Source organism: Xenopus laevis, chromosome 2S (assembly GCF_017654675.1).
Source record: "Xenopus laevis strain J_2021 chromosome 2S, Xenopus_laevis_v10.1, whole genome shotgun sequence".
Taxonomy (NCBI): domain Eukaryota; kingdom Metazoa; phylum Chordata; class Amphibia; order Anura; family Pipidae; genus Xenopus; species Xenopus laevis.
Window position 1 is genome coordinate 105529679 of NC_054374.1, and position 25150 is coordinate 105554828.

The 25150-nt window shown below is 39.1% G+C and overlaps 2 protein-coding genes across 4 annotated transcripts in view; one reads left to right on the top strand and one right to left on the bottom strand.

The window, feature by feature from the left end:
* Positions 1–474: 474 nt before the first annotated feature.
* Positions 475–16912, top strand: nipa2.S (NIPA magnesium transporter 2 S homeolog). The gene is given in 7 exon segments (NM_001092542.1): positions 475–504; positions 2062–2152; positions 5483–5731; positions 7503–7559; positions 8785–8875; positions 13096–13256; positions 14096–16912. Coding segments are annotated over 5 exon segments (1089 nt in total). The 5' UTR covers positions 475–504; positions 2062–2152; positions 5483–5592; the 3' UTR covers positions 14737–16912.
* A 4130-nt stretch (positions 16913–21042) lies between these two features.
* LOC108709728 (cytoplasmic FMR1-interacting protein 1) overlaps positions 21043–25150 on the bottom strand; it is a 54179-nt gene continuing 50071 nt past the window's right edge. For all 3 annotated transcript variants that reach the window (XM_018249813.2, XM_018249811.2, XM_018249814.2), the window contains 4 exons: positions 24111–24205; positions 22746–22984; positions 21851–21998; positions 21043–21669 (listed from right to left, as the gene is read on the bottom strand). In XM_018249813.2, the coding sequence (XP_018105302.1) occupies positions 21505–21669; positions 21851–21998; positions 22746–22984; positions 24111–24205 (647 nt within the window). In that variant the 3' untranslated portion in view covers positions 21043–21504. The remainder of the gene's footprint in view (positions 21670–21850; positions 21999–22745; positions 22985–24110; positions 24206–25150) is intronic.

The following is a 25150-nucleotide window of genomic DNA, read 5'->3' on the forward strand; positions in this document are numbered from 1 at the left end:
GTACTGGGTTGCAGCATTCTAATTCAGTTCAGATATATCAACAAAGCACTGGAATCATTTGACTCTCGCATATTTAGCGCAATCTATTTTGTGTCTTCCACCAAAGTTTTTGGGTGGGCCCCTGGTGTCCCACTCCCAGTCCGACACTGGCCTGTGGTGGTGGGCACAGTTGTGTAGGGCCCGTGATTTCTGATGGCGGGACTGGTGGCAAGTAGTTGTGCGGGACTTAAAAAAATCATATTTATGTCAGTTTAGAAACTGAGGCTCCGATGGCAGAGGGCGGGCACAATCCCTGACTAAAACACGAGTTATGCGCCTGGCTTTGGCCGTCAGCGCGCTTCTATGCTTCTATGTATGTAGTCACACTCTCGCGTGATGAGACTTGTGACGTCGGGATTAGTTGTCTGTCAGGAAGCTAATGTTAAGGGCGCTGTGGGACGTTTAAACAGCGCTCCAGGACTGGGGATGGTGTGAAGAAAATCGGGAGTGTGGTGTGGTGCGCAGGTATGAGCTGTTGCTTACAGAAACGTATTGCGCTTGTCTGTGGCTTGTACAGTGTCAGTCACGCGTCCTTGCTGGGATATACTTCTACTTATGACTTGACTTCTCACTTCTCTCTGCCCGGAAGTACCCTCGGGGAACGATGGGCTTCTCCCTGACTGTAGCAATCCTATCTGTTGTTATCAGCTCCCTTCTCCACTTCCACACGTGTGTAGGCATTTCCCACGGCTGACAATGTGTAATTGATCCCTGTGACACTGTGTGGGGGGATGTGTGTAATGGCACAAACGCTCCTATCACTGCCCCTTGCAAAATAGGGGCACATATTCCCATCCCAACATACAGTTGCTGCAAAAAAAGTGGCTCTACAAAATATTCAGGTGGACATGCCACCCAGACATAAAAAGATGTATTATAAAAGTCCTTTTCAAATTAAACATAAAATCCAAATTCTTTTTTTTTTTATTAAAGCGTTCATAGCTGTTGTAAACTCATTTAAAAATGTCAGCTGTCAATCAAATATCGCCTGCCCCTCCTCTTGTGGCCATAGACGTAACAATTACGATCTTTCTTGGAAAAGATCTTTCCAAGAAAGATCGTTCGTTTCAATACACACGTGTAGAGCTGAATCGTCAGATATAAAGGTAGATAAACGGGAAGAAACAATAGAATTCTACCTGTATCTGACGATTCAGCACTAACAAATGATGTTTGGGTCCCTTCAAAGGCACCCGATCAAAATTTTCCGTCCAGCCCGATCGACGAGCCGACCGATATCCAAGTCTTCTGCCGATATCGGTCTGCTCTTTTTCCACCATACACGCAACGAATATCGGACGAAAATTCGTTTCGTACGATATTATCTGTGCCTCTATGGCCACCTTTAGTCTTAGGCTTGAATTAATAACTGTCCCACAAAATGGCTCCTGCCTGCTTGCTATAATTATAAATTCCCAGATGGAAGGAAACAAAGATTCAAATCATTTTTCCAGTGTAATTAAAGTTCATTTTGCTTGACAAACATGATAAAATAGGATTTTGAATAATTGTTTTGGGTGACGGGTCCCCTTTTAAGACCTAGAATATAAAATTATTTAATGTTAAAACCAGAATTTTAAGTGTCGGCGCTTTGAAATCCAACTATCACAGAAATCTGTATGTCGGTGTGGGATTTATCAGGTGAAATCAGAGAACGGGCCAAGGATCTGAATACTTTTGCAACTCCATGTATAAATCGACATTTTCGGATACTTTTAATCTAAAGGGTTCAAAATCTTTTTGTTTGTATAGGGTTACTTAGCGCTGTTAAATGCAGCAGTTATGGAAATTTCCTGTTTTATTATAACAAAGATGTTTGTTGCAATATATGGTGAAAGCAACACTTATTGGTATAGTGATATCACTGACAATTTTGTGCTTCCTGCAAAGCTAATGTTCGTATGTAGCCCTGGTTTTAGAATGAGACGCAGGTTTCCCAGAAACTTTTCAGCATGTAGTGTATTTACTATGTATAGAAATCACTAAAACATATCCTTCTTTCTTTTTATTTGTACTTCACAGGCTATTAACTTTGAACAGGATGTCTGCTGAATATTTTGGCTTAGATGCACAATCGAGGTTTAACTCCAAATGGCTGAATACAGACTTGAAGGTACAGTGTTTTGTTGGTGTATTATACCCTGTATATATCTTTATTTCTTCTTTTTTTTTTTTTTTGATTGTTCTGTAGATTTTTATATAATTTACAGCAAACTTCAGATAGATTACCACCCCAGTATCAGGATTACCTCTGGTTGTTAAAATAATCTACTAAAATAAAATACTCAATTTAAAGAAATGTTTATTTTAAGTGCACAGTGCTCTTAAAGAATGACTCGGATGTAATATGCTTAACCATATACAGACATATTCGGACAGTTGCACTATTTTGGATTTGGCCACAACCCAGAATCCTAATTTGCATATGCAAATTAGGGGTGGGAAGGGGAAAACATTTTTTACTTCCTTGTTTTGTGTCAACAAATGATGCAATTTCCCTCCCCACCCCTAATTTACATATGCAAATTAGGTTTCGGTTCACCGGGCAGAAGGATTCTGCTGAATCCTGCTGAAAAAGGTTGAATCCCGAACCGAATACTGGATTCGGTGCATCCCTAATTTAAACAGTTTCTCCTTGGCATTGGGAATGTGTGAAGTGAAGAACTGACCCTGGTTCTGTTTGATACTTTGCTTCTTAAGAACAAAACTTGATTCTGGTTGGTACACCTGTTCCTTTGTTTTTGCTACAGATGGTCTAAACTATAGAACTGTTTGATTTCAATTTAACATATTGAGCCATTTGGACCATTCTTATCCTTTTTACAAACTGAGATCAGAAACTTCCACCACTCTGTATGTTTCAGTGTGTTTCAATATACACACTGTAGTCATTAAACCAGTTTAGCTGGGTCAGTCAATAGTGACTCCATCAGCTTTTAGTGAAATAAAAGCAGCTGAGTCAGTGTTTGACAGTTAATGCTACTGCTCACTTCTCCCTGAGCTAAGCAGCAAGTTTAGTTATTCTTGTGGAACTAGACATCTTGCATATAAACAGATGCCTGTGATAAATTCAAGAATAGTGAGATGCCATGACACTGCTGGGGTTCTATCATATTGGGACTTTATCTTTAGGCAGTGGAAAAATGTTGTCTTTGTTTTAGTATAGGGGTCACCAGACTTTATTAATGTATGGACTAACAAGTAGTAACAGCTCAAGGTCTGCTGGTGGTGTCCAAACTTGTAAACCCCCACGTTTTATTAGGTCTATATTATATTTATTGTCTACTAGTATGACAGTTTTATTAAACAGTCACTCTGAGAGCCTTAATTTGATTACTTGTATGATCAAAAACCTTTAGGAACACCAGTTATCAACCACTAATAGAATAGGGGTTTGAGATCACCTCTGCTCTTTTCTATCAACATTTAGTAACTTACAGCGTCTGAGCAATGTGTAGTTTATCATCTTTAAAGGTATATAACATTATAATCACAAAAGTACCTTGTACTATGACAGTCCCTTTGGAAATCAGCCACAAGGGATGGTATGCAGCATGACGTTTGCCCCAGGTGTTGTAAACACATCTCAGTGAAGTTTCCTCTGTGCTGCTTCTCTATTGGGGTTACACTTTTCTGCTTTTGAAAGCTTTCCAGAAAGAGCTATAAACTGGAAAATAATTTAAAAGCTTAAAATAAAATATATTGTAAATCTCGGAAAGCATCTCCCTATGAATTAGAATGATTGTGTCTGTGTTTTTTATACAGTGTGGTATGGAACACAGGTGTAAATGTTGTGCAAATACTGGACTGATGACCTTTGCATCTTGTATCCAGTATTTATGGTCTGTTTCTAATGCTTTCAATTCCATTTACCTCATCTTGAAGCAACATTGCGTATTTGGACTGGTGAGGCCCCCTGTGTATCCATCTGTGACTGTATGTCCTCTGCTTCCCATGTTTAAGCTACAAATACAGGGGCATCAGTAATTGGCAAACAGAATGGTAAAATACAAATGATCATGCACAGCCAACCACTCTAAATACCTTGCATAGGACACTGCATACCTGTTGCATTAGTAATGTGGCACACCTTCAGAGATCCACTTACTGACATGTAATATCTCTGTTGTGGGACTGTCCATACATCACGCCTGCATTGGGACGGTGTTTTTGAACTTGAATTTTCTTTTTCACTTAAAGGAGAAGGAAAGCTACCGAAGCAGTTTATTGCCAATAGATTAACCACAATAGTGCAAGCTATAACACTATATTCATTCTGCAGAATGCTTTACCATACTTGAGTCTCTGTTTGTTTAGGATAGCAGCTGCTGATTAGCTTGGTGTGACATCACTTCCTGCCTGAGTTTCTCCCTGCTCCCTAATAGCTCTGGACTCACATTACAGGAGGGAGGGGAGGAGGAAGGAGAAAAAAGGGAAAGAGGGAGGAGCAAACTGAGCATGCTCAAGCCCTAGCTCTGGAGGTTTATCCTGAAAACAGGAAGTCTGATACAGAAGTCATGTGTCCACAATAGAAGGAATGAAATGTTGTCTTTCTTTTGACAGAGGACTCAGAGCAGCATTAATTTGAGAGCTTACTGGTGTATTTATATAGACATTTCTGATAAAGCTTACTTCATTTTAACCTTTCCTTCTCCTTTAAGCCTAGTGTTCAAAGAAGCTGATTGTGTATTTTTCTCACTCTACACTCTTCTAACCATAATTTCACTGATTGAAGTACTGCCGTTGAGCTATAGAAGAAATGCTATCTCTTTTCATTGTAATTATATGTGTGCACACATTTAAACATACAAATAATTCTCCATACACTCATGTCTTTGTCAAATATATTTGGTACAGATCAGTTTAATTTGGTGCAGCATAAAAATACATTTTTTCTCTTGCTTATTCCCTGCTGTGACTGTAAATTGTTTCCAAAGTGCTTCAATCCCCAAATGAAATGAGCCAGCACTCTCTAATTCAATTTGTGCTTTAATCATAATCCTTTTAAAATTGTACATTTTGTAAGGATGGTTTTCCTCTGTGTATAGTAATAGACTCCGTGTAACACATGAAATTAGCCTGCTTCATTAGTCAGTAACTGTTTAACACTAATGTGTTTCTTAAAAAAACAAAAAAAACAAAATACAAATGAACTGGCATACTTGCAACATATTTAGCTGCTCTGGATATATATGTTGTGTGCATAGATGTACCTGCTGGTAGGAGCACACTCTGGTGAATTTGAATGTCCTAGGGGACCTTCTATATATATAAATGTATTATTGTATGCGTGACTCCTCCTCCGAGGCCTTTCTCAAATATCAAATATATTTAAACGTACAAATAAATCTCCATAATATGCTGGGAATGTCTTTGGCTTTGGTTTAGCATCCTAATTATTTGGTGCCTGCTACAACATGTAATATAATGTCTTTCTTTGCAGGAATAAATGTGGGACCTACACGGGCAGCTGCTCTGCACTAATATCAATGCCACTAGATCTCTGGCACAATTATCAATGTGGTTGGGCTGGGAGAATTAAAGGCTTTCGACATGAGCCAAGATCGAGGAAAGTATGATTTCTACATAGGTCTTGTGCTGGCCATCAGCTCCAGCCTCTTCATTGGGGGGAGTTTCATCCTGAAAAAGAAGGGCCTTCTGCGCTTAGCTCGGAGTGGCTCTATGAGAGCAGGTACGTCATTTTCCCAATTGTGGCCCTGGGTAGGGTTTGTACCTCCATGTTTCTCCATTGTACTGGACCCAATCATGGAAAATTGGCAGCGGCATGGCACTCGCGACACTTCGTTTTCTGGAGTCACCCAAAGTTTCCTTGTGAGGCAACTTCAGGCGTCCTCAGAAAACGAAGCCACACGAGTGCCATACTGCTGGCAATTTTTCATTATAGCCGGCGGGAAGGCAGTTCGGGGAGATTGTCGCCCCGAAGAAGAGGCAATTTGTCGTCGGGACGACTAATCTCCCCGAATCTGCCCGTGTGTCATTACCCTAAGTCTGCTAGACATTAAATAAATCAAATAGGCTGACTTGGCCTCCAATAAGGATTAATTATATCTTAGTTGGTATCAAGTACAAGGTACTGTTTTATTATTACAGAGAAAAAAATGTTTTTTTTAAATTTTGTATTATTTGGATAAAATGGAGTCTATGGGAGACGGCCTTTCCGAAATATTTCCAAATAACGGATCCCATACCTGTAGTATATTTGATTAGATCTTGTTTTATGGGTATAAAGCATTTCAGAGAATGTAGTGAAAGCTGTATAATAGTGTAGAATTAATGTGCTCTTTATATATTTGTAGAGAAATATAGACTTCAAGCAGGCATAGGAAATGGAGGCTCAATATATGTTAAAGTATATCTAGAGGCTTTTACTTGCCCTTGCATGATGAAACAATGCTCTTAAAGGGATACTGTCACGGGGAAAAAAAAATTTCAAAATGAATCCGTTAATAGTGCTGTTCCAGCAGAATTCTGCACTGAAATCCATTTTTCAAAAGAGCAAACAGATTTTTTTATATCCAATTTTGAAATCTGACATGGGGCTAGACATTTTGTCAATTTCCCAGCTGCCCCAAGTCATGTGACTTGTGCTCTGATAAACTTCAATCACTCTTTACTGCTGTACTGCAAGTTGGAGTGATATCACCCCCCCCCAGCAGCCAAACAAAAGAACAATGGGAAGGTAACCAGATAACAGCTCCCTAACACAAGATAACAGCTGCCTGGTAGATCTAAGGACAACACTCAATAGTAAAAACCCATGTCCCACTGAGACTCATTCAGTTACATTGAGAAGGAAAAACAGCAGCCTGCCAGAAAGCATTTCTCTCCTAAACTGCAGGCACAAGTCACATGACCAGGGGCAGCTGGGAAATTGACAAAATGTCTAGCCCCATGTCAGATTTCAAAATTGAATATAAAAAAATCTATTTGCTCTTTTGAGAAATGGATATCAGTGCAGAATTCTGCTGGAGTAGCACTATTTGTTAGGAATTCAAACGGGCAGCACTCCGATTAAAATAAAAGCCTTTATTTTTCACATGCAGGGCAACAGCAGAGCAACGTTTCGAGCCACATGGCTCGAAACGTTGCTCTGCTGTTGCCCTGCATGTGAAAAATAAAGGCTTTTATTTTAATCGGAGTGCTGCCCGTTTGAATTCCTAACAAATATTGTATTCGTGTGGAAGGACACGTGGGAAAAGTGCACCCGGGAACAAAGTTGCAGACAAGTGAGTGCGACCTAAATTGAATTCAATGGAGTAGCACTATTAACTGATGCATTTTGAAAAAAACATGTTTTCCGATGACAGGATCCCTTTAACAAACATCTTGTTAATGGACTTAAATGTTGGCCAATTAAATTTGAGTTACTAAAATAATATTTTGTAGTTGATTCTAAATCTAATCTTTAATCTAGATTTCTACCTTTTGATTTTCACATACAGGACAGGGTGGCCATGCATATCTCAAAGAATGGCTGTGGTGGGCAGGGCTTCTCTCAAGTAAGTTTATATAAAACTAATGCATTGAACCTCTAACAGAAAAATGTAACTGTAGTAACACCAAAAACTACATGTACTATTGTCCTACACTGGCAAAACTGGTGCATTTGCTTCAGCAACACTACTATAGTTTATATAAACAAACAGCTATGTAGCCATGGGGGCAGCCATTCAGTCTGAAAAAAGAAGGCTCAGGTTACATAGTAGACAACAGAAACATCTACAGAGCTATCTGTTATCTGCTATGTTATCCTGAGCCTTTTCTTGTGTCAATGAAGATTCTCATTTATCCAGGTAACGATATACAGTATTTAGTAGAATTAAGTCAAAGGTAACTGAACACTTAGGGGCAATACTTCGAAATTCGACCATCGAATTAAAATACTTCGATTCGAACGATTCAAACGATTTTAGCGATCGATCAAACGATTTTACTTCGACTTTTAAAAAACTTAAAAGTTTTTTTTAAAGCGACAGTACTTTCGATTATCGAATGGTCGAATATTTTTTACTTCGAAATTCCCTCGAATTGACTTCGGCCCTTGATAAATCTGCCCCTTAGAGGGGCTTCTTCAGTTCTACTGAAGTGGTAGGGATTCTTCTAGATACTGTGCCTTTTTGTCTTTTTCCAACTAAATTGCTGCCCCCATGGCTACATAGTAGTTTGTTTATATGAAATATCGTTTTTCTGCAGCAAACACCAGTTTTGCCAGTGTTGGGCAACTGGACATTGTATTTTAGTTACTTTTATAGGCTTTCATTTTTTTGGTGGTACTGATCCTTTAATAATATATAAAGTTTTAGATGCATCTAGTTTGATTAACTTTGTAACTGGTCAGTTTGGAAGAACATAATGCAATGTATTAATATTCAAGCCAACATCTTGCAACTCATTATTATTTGGCATAACACATTCAAGAGCCAGACTGGCTAAAAGAAATAAGTCTAAGGAGCCCATGAACAGACTGTGTACAAAAAAACTCTTACTTATAAGGTTTCTACTGCTGCTTCATGTCACTAACCGCTCTATGACACTTCAGAGTCCCCATAATTAACTTATTCAGTTGCCCAAAGCACCTCCTTCTCCAAACCCTCTATATAAAGGCTTAGAAAAAAAGGGCAACAATGGAGGTATTGCTACATGTGTAGGATAGTGGATCTTATATGTTGTTGAAAACCCTGTGCTATATTTGCTGTGTGACTAATCTCTATTATTTTCTTTCAGTGGGAGCAGGTGAAGTTGCTAATTTTGCTGCATATGCCTTTGCACCGGCTACTCTAGTGACACCTTTAGGAGCTCTAAGTGTGCTAGTCAGGTACTTGCATACACTTACATACACTATAATGCTTGATATTGTGCTTAAAATATGCACTTCACTTATATACTTGTACACTTCTGTGTGGCCATTGGGTGTTAGTTCGTTAGTGCAGAGCTTGGGAGTGGTAGTAGTTAGTTATAACTTAGCCTCTGTATAATAACTATGACTATAATAAAGGAAGGGGAGCATTTGGCTATTACACAAGGCAATACCTTAGGAAAATTATCTGAGCTATAGGTGCCCATTTGCATGGCAAGCCTTACTACATGAAGCCTTTCCCTGCCAGCTGATTTTCAAAGCATTACATTCTGTGCTCACTATAGTGCATTTCCAGAGGTAACGTTTAGTTTATCTTGGAAAATCATATATTCATGTGTCCCAGAACATCTTAAGCTTGCAAATTGAAAAGTCAGAAACAATGATCTTGTGCTATTCCCCAATTTATAAGATGATTGACAGCTGATGATTGAGCTGAAAACATACTTTCTGTGGATACCTTATAGATAAACACTGAATGTCCTGCCTGTGTTTGATTTGCACATTTGACTGGAAAATATACCCCACTTTTTCACATTCAGTTGGACTTATGTAAAAACGGCACATAGACATTATATGAATTGCCGAAAATAAATCTAAATGTTTTTGCTACATGGTAAATAATTTACTAGTAGGTGTAGTAGAGTAACAGAAAACCAACAGTCATGACATGCTGCTGATTCTGTGTAACTGAATCATTAATTGAGGCTTGTTCTAAATAATAGCAGTGTGGAGTTCAATTAGTGAGGTCATTCATTCTGCGAAAAAACAGGTGTCAATTCCGGCCCTTATTTAAGAAAGGAAGGCAGCAAATGTTGTACATGCTGGTTATAGTGCATTTCTCTCTGAAAAGCGACCATTCCAGACATTGCTCAGAAGAACAGTTTACTTTGATTAAAAAGTTGATTGGAGAGGGAAAAACATAGAAAAAGGCATATAAAACGATAGGCTGCTCAGCTAAAATGACCTCCAATGCTTTATATTGGCAACCAAAACCTGAAAGATGTGGAAGAAAACAGAAATAGACCATTCAAATGTATAGAATAGACAAAATGGCAAAGATTCAGCCAATAATCAGCTTCAGGAAGATCAAAGAAGGTGTAAAGTTACCTGTGAGTACTGTTACAATTAGAAGACGCCTATGTGAAGCCAAGCTATCGTCAAGAAGCCCCTGCAAAGTCCCATTTTGGGGGGGGGGGGGAAGGCGTGTGCTGAAGTTTCCAATTTGCTAAAGAAAAGAGAAATGGCACAACACTTTGTGGAGGAATGAAAGCAAGATTGTTATTTTTGGTTAGAGGCCGCAGACATGGGGGTGATTCTCATACTATGGTGTTGGGTCTGTTTACCACATACCAGGGATCATGGATCAGTTTCAATACATCAAAATACTTGAGGTCATGTTGTCTTATGCCAAAGCGGAAATGACCTTGAAATGTGTGTTTGAATAAGACAACAACCCCAAACACACCAGTAAACGAGAAACATCTTGGTTCCAGACCAACAAGATTGATGTTATGGAGTGACCAGCCCAATCCCTGGACCTTAATCCAATAGAAAACTTGTGGGTGACATTGAAAATGCTGTTTCTGAGGCAAAAGCAAGAAGTGCAGTAGAATTGTGGAATGTAACAAGTGTCAGAAGTTGGTGGACTCCATGTAACACAGATGTGCAGCAGTTCTCAGAAACACTGATTATACAACTAAATATTAGTTCTGTGATTCAAAGGAAAGCAAAATCTTGAAACATTTTTCAGTTTATTCAGGGAATGTTTGAGTTTGTAAAGAAGAACAGCCTAAGCAGGGCCGGATTTAGGGAGAGGCCCCCTAGGCCCGTGCCTAGGGTGGCAAGATGTTTAGGGGCGGCAAGCAGGCACCCCTAACATCTATATAACTGTGCCCCAAAAGGAAAAGGAGCGCAAAACAACTTATTCCTTTAGCGCGCGTAATGACATCGCGCAACTGTGCCGCGCATGCGCACACACCGGCGCAACGTCACACGGGCCGCGGTCGTGCAGTTCTCATTTGTAAGAGTGGAGAGAGCGAGCCATGGATCTGGGGGGGGCGCCACAGCAGCTGTGCCTAGGGGAGCACAAAAGGTAAATCCGGCCCTGAGCCTAATATTCTCTCCTTCACTTTCAGTAAAGGAATAACACAAATTTGATAAATTGTTCTTTATGTTTTGGTTTGCAATAGAATGTGCAGAAAAAGTTATTTAAATGTTATTTATTTTTCGTTCAGTGTTTATGCACCTTTAATAAGCCCATCTGAATGAGCTCATGGCAGAAAGGGGGTCTTTTTTGCTTTTGAGATTCAAGCTATTAACCCTCCAGTATAGCCTATTTCATTAGAAGGCCAGTTTATCTGTAGATACCACCTGTTATTTAATAGAATTCTGTTTGTCCCTAGCCACATATACAGATCAATGTTCCCTCCATTAAATATGGCTATGAAGTATCTGAAATTAGAAAGTTTGGGATATATTGAGCACGTGAACTGCATTTTTGCACTTTAGTTGCTGTGAGTTGGCGAAATAGGCCAGACTGTTTTGTGGAACTGTGTTGTTTGCAGAGATGTTTCCCAGTTTGAGGCGTTCTGATAAAATCTTACTACAGTGGTGTGAAAAACTATTTGCCCCCTTCCTGATTTCTTATTCTTTTGCATGTTTGTCACACAAAATGTTTCTGATCATCAAACTCATTTAACTATTAGTCAAAGATAACATAAGTAAACACAAAATGCAGTTTTTAAATGAGGGTTTTTATTATTTAGGGAGAAAAGAAATCTGTGTGAAAAAGTAATTGCCCCCTGAACCTAATAACTGGTTGGGCCACCCTTAGCAGCAATAACTGCAATCAAGCGTTTGCGATAACTTGCAACGAGTCTTTTACAGCGCTCTGGAGGAATTTTGGCCCACTCATCTTTGCAGAATTGTTGTAATTCAGCTTTATTTGAGGGTTTTCTAGCATGAACCGCCTTTTTAAGGTCATGCCACAACATCTCAATAGGATTCAGGTCAGGACTTTGACTAGGCCACTCCAAAGTCTTCATTTTGTTTTTCTTCAGCCATTCAGAGGTGGATTTGCTGGTGTGTTTTGGGTCATTGTCCTGCTGCAGCACCCAAGATCGCTTCAGCTTGAGTTGACGAACAGATGGCCGGACATTCTCCTTCAGGATTTTTTGGTAGACAGTAGAATTCATGGTTCCATCTATCACAGCAAGTCTTCCAGGTCCTGAAGCAGCAAAACAACCCCAGACCATCACACTACCACCACCATATTTTACTGTTGGTATGATGTTCTTTTTCTGAAATGCTGTGTTACTTTTACGCCAGATGTAACGGGACGCGCACCTTCCAAAAAGTTCAACTTTTGTCTCGTCGGTCCACAAGGTATTTTCCCAAAAGTCTTGGCAATCATTGAGATGTTTTTTAGCAAAATTGAGACGAGCCTTAATGTTCTTTTTGCTTAAAAGTGGTTTGCGCCTTGGAAATCTGCCATGCAGGCCGTTTTTGCCCAGTCTCTTTCTTATGGTGGAGTCGTGAACACTGACCTTAATTGAGGCAAGTGAGGCCTGCAGTTCTTTAGATGTTGTCCTGGCATCTTTTGTGGCCTCTCGGATGAGTTGTCTCTGCGCTCTTGGGGTAATTTTGGTCGGCCGGCCACTCCTGGGAAGGTTCACCACTGTTCCATGTTTTTGCCATTTGTGGATAATGGCTCTCACTGTGGTTCGCTGGAGTCCCAAAGCTTTAGAAATGGCTTTATAACCTTTGAAATTGAACTCAGGTGTGATAAACCACAGTTAAGTTATTTTTTAACAAGGGGGGCAATCACTTTTTCACACAGGCCCATGTAGATTTGGAGTTGTTTTTCTCCCTTAATAACGTAAACCTTCATTTAAAAACTGCATTTTGTGTTCAATTATGTTATCTTTGACTAATAGTTAACGGTTTTTGATGAGCAGAAACATTTAAGTGTGACAAACATGCAAAAGAATAAGAAATCAGGAAGGGGGCAAATAGTTTTTCACACCACTGTATGTTGCTTATAATGTAATTGGAGCATTAATTAGAATATGTGCACTATAGCATTAGAATATGATGCCACTATTTAGTAGGTGGGTTTATTGCTCCATGTTGGAGACAGCACCCAATATACTTCATTGTCACTAAACTCTTCATTACAGTGCCATACTTTCTTCATACTTCTTGAACGAAAAGCTCAACCTTCACGGTAAAATTGGATGTTTACTGAGCATAGTGGGATCAACGGTTATGGTTATTCATGCTCCCCAGGAAGAAGAGATTGGCTCTCTAAATGAAATGTCCATCAAACTAGCAGATCCAGGTATTATCCTTTGCATCTTTAGCCTCTGTGACTGTTTTACTTCCATGTTGGCTTTATATGAGCTACTAAGCATTTATAGGTATGCTAGGTTTTAACTGCACGGTCACATCAGCAACAGATCATGTGCCAAGGACTGCTGCTTATTATTTCTTCAGGAATTGCATAAAACTTTAGAACTTTTCACCACAGAATAATTTATTTCCTGGTATCTGTGGGTTCTGCGGGGGACACTAGATTCAAAATCATTCCAGATATGGGCTTTGGCACCCTGTAGTGTTTCAGGGTTTACTTGTCCTTTATGTGCATTGGCTACTTCACTATAACAATGTAGTACCATAACAACATCTTGTAGTGGTTATACGGTACTTAACCCAGTTGCTGTGGTTGCAGAGAAAGTGTTTGTTTAGCCAAGCAGTATGGCTGCTCTAATGCAAAAATATATACAAGTTAATAGAGAAATTTAAAAAAAAAACAATTAGTTTTCTCTGAACTTGTCATACATGTGAATGGCCACAGGTCAAACAGAATAGCATAGAGAAGTAAATGTCTACCCATGTTAAGGTGTTAAGGTGACAAAAACAAATCCTTCACTGTATTTTTCTCTGTATAATAAAACCATAATAATGTAACCCATTTAATGTTTACAACTGATGACACCCAATATGATTCTATTTATATATGATTATAGGGTAACACCCTCACTGCACCCAACTAAAAAAAAATTGTACTCTTATTGGGTGTGTCCCAAGCTGTATAACAAAATGGCTGGAGCCCTACTCTATGACGTTGGCAGATCTTTGTAGCATCTTTACAATCTCATTTATTTTCTCTTCCTTTAGGTTTTTTACTTTTCGCAACAGCGGTGGTTATCGCCTCCCTTATCCTGATATTTGTGGTGGGACCTCGCCACGGCCAGTCCAATATTCTGGTTTACATCTCCATCTGCTCAGTTATCGGAGCCCTCTCAGTGTCCTGTGTTAAAGGTTTAGGAATTGCTATAAAGGGACTCTTTTCTGGAGAGCCTGTTCTTAGAAACCCTCTGTCGTGGATTCTGCTGCTCAGCCTTATTGTGTGTGTCAGCACTCAGATAAATTATCTCAACAGAGCCTTAGATATATTTAACACTTCTATTGTGACTCCCATTTACTATGTCTTCTTTACCACCTCCGTTCTGACCTGCTCTGCCATCTTGTTCAAGGAGTGGCAGCACATGTCTGCTAATGATATGATTGGCACCTTCAGTGGCTTCTTAACCATTATCATCGGGATCTTTTTATTACATGCTTTTAAAGACATTGTTTTCACCCTTTCAAACTTGCCTTTTTCTCTGAGGAAGGACGAGCGCACTTTAAACGGAAGCCTTTCTAACAATATCTACGAGCATTTAAACGGTGACGAAGAGAGCGAGCTCAGTGACAGTGAGCTTCATATGACTGACACTTTAGCTTCCAGGAGGAATGGGACTCTGGCATCGTTTTAGTGGTAACTCTATCTCCCCATCTGGGGACCAGTATGGCATCTGCAATTGACTCTCTTTGCCTTTTTAAGTGTTGCTGAATGACTTCAGCCTGGATCTTTTTTTTTATTATTATTATTATTGCATTGATTCAAACTCAACCATATTTAAACAATCGGTGAGGAACTGCTTGTGTATTGTGGCTGCAGGGAGCACAAAGTGCAAAATCTTGGACAGTGTTGTTTTTATAACAATCAACAAATTGATTAACCAGCGATATCTGTGCTTTGTCTCGGCGTCTTATTTTTTAATAACATAATGGGCGTTATCAGAGCAGGAGAGTATTGTGGTGGCGCTAAACGTAGAACCACGAGTACTGTACCATGAGGCACCAGTGGAGAACCCCATTAAACGCACCTGAAAGTTTTACTTTTAAGATTTCTTTTGCAGTTCATTATTTTAAGTTTGATTAGTTTGGACCTAGTCCAGTAAATGGGGATTTTAGTTTGCCTTAAAGCGACTTAAGTTAAAGGGATACTGTCATGGGAAAACATGTTTTTTCCAAAACGCATCAATTAATAGGGCTGCTCCAGCAGAATTCTGCACCGAAATCCAAACAGATTTTTTTATATTAAATTTTGAAATCTGACATGGGGCTAGACATATTGTTCGTTTCCCAGCTGCCCCAGTCTTGTGACTTGTGCCTGCACTTGAGGATGGAATTACTTTCTGGCAGGATGTTATTTCTCCTACTTGTAACTGTAACTGAATCAGTCTCAGTGGGGCTTTTACTATTGATTGTTGTTCCTAGATCTACCAGACCAGGCAGCTGCTATCTTGTTACCTTCCCATTGTTCTATTGTTAGGCTGCTGGGAGGGGGTGATATTACTCCAACTTGCAGTAAAGAGTGATTGAAGTTTATCACAAGTCACATGACTGGGGGCAGCTGGGAAATTGACTATGTGTAGCCCCATGTCAGATTTCAAAATTGAATATAACAAATCTGTTTGCTCTTTTGAGAAATGGATTTCAGTGAAGAATTCTGCTGGAGCAGCAATATTAACTGATGCGTTTTGAAAAAAAAAAAAGTTTTCCCATGACAGTATCCCTTTAAAGGGATTCTGTCATGATTTTTATAGTGTAATTTTTACAGTGTACACTGCAAATAATTCTCTTTACCATATAACATTTAATTCATAACCCAGCAAGTGTATTTTTTCAGTTGTAATATTGGTGTGTAGGCAGCCATCTCAGGTCATTTTGCCTGGTCATGTGCTTTCAGAAAGAGCCAGCACTTTAGGATGGAACTGCTTTCTGACAGGCTATTGTTTCGCCTACTCAATGTAACTGAATGTGTCACAGTGGGACATTGATTTTTTACTATTGAGTGCTTTTCTTTTATCTACCAGGGAGCTGTTATCTGGTTACCCTCCCATTGTTCTACTGATCGGGGGAGGGAGGGGTGATATCACTCCAACTTGCAGTACAGCAGTAAAGAGTAGCTGAAGTTTATCTGAGCACAAGTCACATGACTTGGGGCACTTGGGAAACAGGCAAGATATCTACCACCATGTCAGATTTCAAAATTAAATGTATAAAAATCTGTTTGCTCTTTTGAGAAACTGGTTTCAGTGCAGAATTCTGCTGGAGCAGCACTATTAACTGATGCGTTTGGGAAAAAAAAAAACAATTTTTCCCATAACAGTATCCCTTTAATGAAAATTATCTCCGATTTTGCATTTCTGCTAATTGTAAGCATGTGAGATCGAACCCTTATTTAAATGCTAAAAAAATGCACTGAACTTTTGAATTGCTCATAAAACAATAAATAAGATGCTTATATCCGACCATAGATCTGTTTTAATTCAGTTAATTTCCAGTGTGGGTACAATATAACTTGGCCTTGAGTCCATTTTTTTTCCTCAGAAACCTGCTGCTGGAATTTAGCTCCAATCCACTGAACATCAGACCTTAGGGGCAGCAGCTAAAGGATTGCCAAGTGCGGATCTGTTGCCTCGGTAAACTAATTATTTGGACTAATTACAAATATTTGGTGGGTACTACTGCTAAAGCGATTACATGGATAATCAGTGCTTACAAATACAAGGTATTACTGGGGCTTAGATCAAGGCTTCCACTGGGGAAAGTGCTCTGCTTCTCACCCCCATAACACCTTGGGACTTCCTTGAGTGAGTCATTGTTGTTTTTCTTCTGTAATCAAGATAAAAGTATTTCCTACTAAACCGCTAAATCCCTACACACTTTATATGCATATTGCCTAGGGAAAAGTGACCGTCCCCTTCTGTATACCCCCAATGAATTCCAAGTGCCCCAGTGCCAAAGCTGTATCTTGTTATGGAGAATCCAGATGTGTAGAAATGAAAAAACTCCCAGTACCAAACTGTTTAAAGCACCGTTCTAGAAATCTGCCTACTTTATACATTTTAAAGGGGAACTATCGTGAAAATTAAATTAATCTATGCTGAAAGAAACTACCGTAATCAATTACAAATTCTGAAATAATCAAGTTTATCTAGCCCCCTCTCAGCATCTGTTTCTCTTTATTCTCTCTTCATTCAGCAGTTGGGTGTCAGATAATCAGTGGCAGTTAGATCCAATATATCTTATAGGGGGGCTCCTTTTGCCTAATGTATTAGAGCTCACTATTAAAATCACCAGAAATCCTGTCTCTCTACATGCAGAATTTGTGCAAAAGCAGTTATTTTGTTAGATTTTGTTTGTACTGGAATTAGTTATTTGAGTGAGCTCTAATTCATCTGGTCGGAAAGGAAGCCCGCCCCCCCCCCCCATAAGATATATTGGAAGACAGAATGAAGAGAAACAGATGCTGAGAGAAGAATAGTGAAGATAAACTCAATTATTTCAGAAATGATGCAGAATATATTAATTGATTGTATTTAGAAAGTTTCTTATTTCAGTATGATGAAGCTTTCATTTTCGCAATCATTACCCTTTAAAGGAGAAGGAAAGCTACGGAGGCAGTTTATTGCCAATATATTAGCTGCAATAGTGCAAGCTAGAATTCTATATTATTCAGTAGAATGTTTCACCTTACCTGAGTCAAAAGCTCTAGATGCGCTCTGTTTGTTTAGGATAGCAGCTGCAGTATTAGCTTGGTGTGTGACCTCACTTTCTGCCTGAGTATCTACCTGCTCACTTATAGCTCTGGGCTCAGATTACAGCGGGGGGGGGGGGGACAGGAACAAACTGAGCATGCTCACGCCCGGGGCAAGGAGGTTTAAGATGAAAACAGGAAGTCTGATACAGAAGCCCATGTGTACACAATAGAAGGAAAGAAATGTGGTGTTTCTTATGACAGAGGACTCAGAGCAGCATTAATTTGAGGGTTTACTGGTATATTTAAGTGGACCATTCTGATAAGGATTACTTAATTTTAACCTTTCCTTCTCTAAGTTTACCCCATACAACCATGTATGAAAAGAACATATCTTTCGACCCCAAAAAAATTGAAAAGCTATGCTAAAATGACATTCTATTTTTTTTTTTTTTTTTTTTAAACCAAAAAATTGCACTTTACAGCATCCCCCACAAAGATTAAACAGAAGTACAAATGCCAGGGTTCCTCTAACCAGCCAATTTCATAGGCGTACCAAACAATGTGTTGTGTAGAGACCCCAAAATGCACTGCCTGGGATTTGTATAGTAAAAATCCACAAATAAACTCCACTTCTCTAAAACCGCAAATGCCATGTCAGTTATTAAAAGACCTGAATCTAAAAAGCACAAACAAAAAGAAAATACTTAATGTGCTCAAGGTTTTAAATAAGTTACATTTTAAAAAAAAAACGGTTTTTAGAGATTTGTGAGTAAAATAGAGATTGAAATCTTCGTAACTAGTAGTGATGGATGAATTTATTCGCCAGGCGCAAAAAATTTGCCGGCGTCAAAGATTTTCCGCCGCCGGTGCCCATTTAGCCGGACGCCCATTGACGCTGGTGAATTGTCGCTGGTGGGATAATCTATGTTTCACTAATTGCGGGAAATTTGCGAAATTCATGGCGAAATGGGACAATTTTGCCACTAGTAACTAGGCCCCTTCTACTCCTAAACTAGCAGCTGCAAATGTTGCACTATTTACATCCCCCTTTATACATTAGATGATAAAATATAAATATGAATGCCAGAAGAAACTGTTCTGTAGCCAGTTATGCATTGGATTAATATAACAATGTAGACAAAAACTAGGGATCAAAAAGAATGTTGATTTCAATAAAATAAAAAATTCTTGAACAGTGAGACTGACATTTTTACTACCACTGTGCCTGTTTTGTGGGAAGATCAGTCAACCAAGGACATTGCAGAACTAAAAATGCAATAAAATCACAACCAAGACAAAAACAAACATGTGACGCAGTAAAGATAAGACATGGCACCCCACAAGCCATTGTATCTCACATGCTGCTTGTCACCTAGTGATGGGGCTACACATTTCTTCTGTTTAAATGCCTTTAAAATCCAGGTCAGTACAGCATGACCCAGAACAACTGCAGATCATAAAGAATCTAAGACAGGCTGAGCCTTTTATAAACAGATTGTAAATGTACAATCAGTGACAGTTAAGCAGTATAAAAGCTGAAACAGCTGCACCTTGTGTACATCAAAAATAAAACTCTGCCTCTCCAATAAATAGGGTTCTATACAAACACTAAGGGGCAGATTTATCAAGGGTCGAAGTGAATTCGAGGGAATTTTTGAAGTAAAAAAAAAATCGAAATTCGAAGAAATTTTTTGGATAATTCGACCATCGAATAGGATACTACAACTTCAATTCGAAGTAAAAATAGTTAGAATATTCGATAATTGAAGTACTGTCTCTTTAAAAAAACTTCGACTTCAATACTTTGCCAAATTAAACCTGCCAAAGTGCTATGTTAGCCTATGGGGACCTTCTACAGCATTTTTCTACGTTTTTAAAGTAAAAATCGTTCGATCGTACGATAAAATCGTTCGATTGTACTTCGATCGTTCGATGGCCAAATTCAGTGAAAAATACTTCGACTTCGATATTCGAAGTATTTTAATTTGATGGTCGATTTTCGAAGTCATTTAACACTTCAGAATTCAACCCTTGATAAATCTGCCCCTTAAAGCAGGGGTCCCCAACCTTTTCTACCTGTGAGCCACATTCAGAAATAAAAAAAGAGTTGGGGAGCAACACAGGCATGCAAAAACTTCCTGGGGTGCAACAAAAAGGCTGTGTTTGGCTATTTGGTGTCCCCTATTTGGACTGGTAGCCTACAGTAGACTCTGTTTGGCAGTACACTTGGTTTTTATGCAACCAAAACTTGCCTCTCAAGCCTGGAATTCTAAAATATTCACCTGCTTTGGGGCCACTGGGAGCAACATCCTAAGGGTTGGTGAGCAACATGTTGCTCGCGAGCTACTGGTTGGGGTTCACTGACTTAAGGGAACAGTTCAGTGTAAAAATATAAACTGGCTAAATAGTATGTGCAAAATAAAAAAAAAATCTATATATTTAGTTAGCCAAAAATGTCATCTGTAAAGGCTGGTGTGACTGGATGTCTAACAGAACACTACTTCCTGCTTTTCACAGTTAGTCAGTGACTTTAAGGGGGGCCACATGGGACATAACTGTTCAGTGAGTTTGCAATTGATCCTCAGTGAAGTGATTGTTTTAAAAAACAAAAAAAAAAAAAACAACCACCACTAAAAATGTGAGGCTTTAGTTCCTCACATTTTTTATGCAATCTTTTTGTTCAACCCACTGAATTAAAGCTGAAAGTCTGCAGTTCAACTGCATCTGAGTTGTTACATTAAAAACTCATTGTGGTAATGTACAGAACCAAAATTTTGGTTGTCTGTTCAAAGATTTATGGACCTAACTGTTTATGTTGCCATAAAACACATTGAATTGCAACCATTCTTCCATAATGCCCAGCTTTGTGGCGCCTCTTGGTAATAGTTGTCCTATGGCTAGCTTCTTCCACATCACTTGTGGATCTTCAGAGTGATCAGTGGCGTCTTGAATTGCTCCTCTGACTGCTCTGCTCTCCTTAGGTTGGTGGCACACGGGGAGATTAGTTACCAAGATATAAATCTTCGCTATTGCAGGCGACTAATCTACCCATAATGCCTTCCCACCACCAAGAATGGGACTCGCCTGTGGGATGTCATTCGTATTGCTTTGTTTTACAAAGCCGCCTCACAAGAAAAAATTCAGGCGATTTTGGAAAACGTAGACTATGTAAAGAGGCAAAAAACATCACTTGAGCTGTTGTGAGAAAAGGAAATGTGATTCAACTGAAGTGAATAGAGACAGGAAGGTATGAAGTTATCAGAAAGGTTTATTGCATGTTCAGCATTGCAGGAAAGAAGTTAATCATTGCTTATGTGAAATCAATTCCTTATGGATGGTTTTGTCTCCTTACAACCACCAGGAATGGAATCCTTGCAATAGAATATTAATCTTAAGTGTAAAATTGATTTATAAAAAGAAATTCATGGTTTAGCCCTGTGCAAACAGTAGTGTTGTACAGTTTTACATTGGCATTAATGCTTTTAGCTATGTTCTGACTAAATGCTATGAGCTTTGTACATGGTCCCAATATGGCTGCAACACCGTCACTTATTTGCTTGGATCCAGAAAAGTACGGGGCGAGGACAATTTTAAAACCGCGCCATACGAGAAAAATCAACATTTTCTTTCGGAATGTCTTGTAGCAAAAATAGAATGCATTGAGTATACAAGAGAGACGTACGGTGTAGGTATCCCAAGGATGGAGGCATGCTTAGTTGCTGGCCAGAGACTGGTGAATGGGTGGCTGGAAGCATCGAACATGCTCTACAGGGGTATTCTCTCCTTCTCCTGACTTCAAGTACTTGTCTAAGATGCCAAAGATTTCATCATTTAGTATCTGGAACTTGCGGATCCGCTCAACCATTTTTTTCAAGGGCTGCGGGAAAGAAATGGATACATTAAAATGGCACACAGACTGCAGGGAACTAAAGGTGGCCATACACCTAAAGATATACTCATGTGGTGACGTCTCTGAAGCTTGTCTGATCATTGGATGCCAGGATCATACTGAATGCCTGCAGAAAACCCATTGGGCAAGGGCATATCTGAATACATACCACATTCTTGATAACTTCATCTTTGCCATCATGTTTCTGGACCTTGAGAAGGTGATAGCAGAAATCTAGGACATCAAACTGACGGTGCTGTCTCAGAAGTGCAATGATCAAGCACCCGGCCCAGTTCAGTCCATCACCAAAGCACTGCCTGCAATACATCAAACAACACAACAAGCAATTACATTAACACAATTCTTTAGGAGCAGCATTTTCAGCCCATACAGTTTATTATGCTATACTTCCAATGTAGGTTTAGCATAAATGTGGGATCAAACAGTTCTTTTAAAAGAGGTGGTTCCCCTTCAGGTTAACTTTTAGTATGGTATAGAATGACTAAGCAACTTTTCAATTGGTCATTACTTATTATTTATAGTTTATGAATTATTTCATCTACTGACTCTTTAGCTTTCAAAAGGGGGTCACTGAGCCCGTTTTAAAAAAAATGCTCTTTAAAGCTACAAATTGTATTAGTATTGCTACTTTTTATTACTCAGAACTATTGACAGACCTGCTCAGAAGGCCTATTGAAAGACGTGTGACTTTTATAGGACCCAAAAAATTGTTGGCTGCAAATGGGGGTGTCAAGACTTCTGCCGCCTCTAGTAAAGTAACCTTGCCTTGAGGCAAAATGGCTCTGTATGATAGGACTTTTGGGGGGGCAATTCAGAAATATGTATTATATAAGACTTCACTGAGCACAACAGAATAGTATTTGTTTAGAGAGGAGATAAAAGATGCTACAGCAAACACACTGCAATAACATTCTGTTGTCTTATTCACATTGCATTGGATGGAACAATAATGAGCAAATCTAAAAGAATGCATGACATACCATACTACTAATGAAACAAGGCAAGGTAACATAAATGTTGGTCTGAACAATGGGATGACTTACTCTACAGTGAACTCATGCGTTCCCACTGGGATACAGTAGACAAACTGCATGGCACTCCAAAGCCGATGAAACTCCACACACTCATCCACGTGCATCACACCGTTGCTGGGGAGAGGGCCGCGCCATATAGCATCATCCAAGAATGTCTGTACTCTGGTCAGGATAACTTCAAACATGGAAAGGCCACAACAAAGGCGCTCCTTGGTCAAAAGATCCCCTTCCCTTGCTATAGCAATTTGCTGTGAGCAAAAAATAGATATCCGTGTTTCAATAATAGACTTATCTGACTCTAAAAATGAACTAGAAAGCATGAATTTTGTTGTGTTATCTTTGCTTAGCGTGAGAGGACACACATTCCATGAACAATGATCACATGAGGCATTTCTCCCTGGGTGGTAAGTTCATTTATTTCAAAGACGATCACTGCTGCAACTTTAAAGGTGGCCACACACAGGCAGATTAAAGCTGCTGATATCGGTCCTTTAGACCTTACAGAGAACTTACAGTTTAATGCAAAATACAAGGGCACAACTGAACCATTACTGCAATTATTTTCTCTTTGGTTAAGCAAATTATAATCATGCACGGTTAACTGCTTCCTCCTGCTAGTCATAATACTCAATAGCAAAGAGAAGAGAGCTTACATGCTGGACAGAGGATTGCAAAATGAGGAAGGCTGAGATCCTCAGATAAATCTATTCTGTGTGCCATAAACCCTGTCCTTTAGATCGTAGGCTCCTGTGGGCAGGGCCACGCAAATTCTATTATTCTGTAACTCATTTGTTAAAAGTATTGTAAGAACCCTACTAAGGCAAAGTGCTGTGTAACTGTCTGGCACTGTATAAATAATGATGGCACCCAGTGGAAGAAGCCATTACCAGACTTAAAAGGAACAGTTCAGTGTAAAAATTAAAACAGGGTAAATAGACAGGCTGTGCAAAATAAAAAATGTTTCTAATATAGTTAGTCAAAAATGTAATGTATAAAGGCTGGAGTGACTGGATGTCTAACATAATAGCCAGAACACTACTTCCTGCTTTTCAGCTCTCTAACTCGGAGTTTGCAATTGGTCCTTAGCATGCAGCTCAGATTCAAAAGCAACAGTTATGACCCACCTCCCCCCCCCCCTCAATTATACAATTGGTTACTGTCTGGTAACCAATCAGTGGAAACCAAGCGAGCTTAAAAGCAGGAAGTTGGGTTCTGGTTATTATATTAGACAGTCTTTATACATTATATTTTTGGCTAAGTAACTAGATTAGAAACATTTTTTATTTTGCACAGCCTATTTACCCAGTTTTTATTTTTAAACTGAACAATTCCTTTAAATATCAGTCTGGTCCCAGTGTTGCTGAATGTAAATACCTGGGGAGTTCCCAGTCTCTCTATGAGTGGAACTAGGTGCAGAGGTGCATACTTGGATTCCAGTCTCTTCATCTTTGCTTCCAAGCGTTCACCTTCTGCAAAGAGAGAAATATACATGTAACAGAACAATTGCCTGTTTGATTTTACACTAAAAAGTTCCCTCTAACCTTATAAACCGTAACAATATAAATTACATTACGGTACTATGTATCCCCAGCTGTTCATAAAGCAAAAACTACAGTGACTGACAGCAAGCAGCTCTGAATAAACAGAAATATGGGACAGTGGTGTCCTGTAACAAGCTATATAAATTGGGAGAACTGTACTTTTTTTCGTACATGGATAAAAGAGGTTTATAAACAGTGTGCCATTACTATAGTGGGAGAGGAATGGTAACTGCAAATGGAGTTAAAAACTGAGTGAAGAGGATAGATAAATAATACAAAAACAGTTTAATATGTTATTATAGGGGTGTTAAAAACACAGTTTAAGTGGAGGGCAATGAAAATTAATGGGTATTTTATATATTCTTGGCATGAAAGATTACACTGATTGTTTGTTTGGGAGTGTGTTCAATACTGTATGTAGGTGGTCTGGGGAAGGACAGGGACATTGTAATTTGGTCTCATTATGTATGCATTTCTTTTTATATGCAGAGATGACAATAAATATGACTATGACTATGTTATATAACAGACATATTGAACTAGGTAATAAAGAGCAGATTGTGTATTCCCCCCAATGGGCTAGAGAGGTGAGGAAACTCACTGCCAGTTAAAGGGGTGGTTCACCGTCAAACAACTAGATGTTTTCAGATAGATCACCAGAAATAACGACTTTTTCCAATGACTTTCTATTTTCTATAAGGGACTGTTTTTCTAATATTGAAGTGTCTAGTGTCTTTTTTCACCTTCTCAAGCAGCCCTGGGAGGGGAGGTCGCCGACCCTGTAAACTGTTCTAAATGGATACATTTAGTTGATACATTTCTTATCTTTGTCCCTGCTGAGCAGAATCTCTGGGTTTCATTACAGGCAGCTGT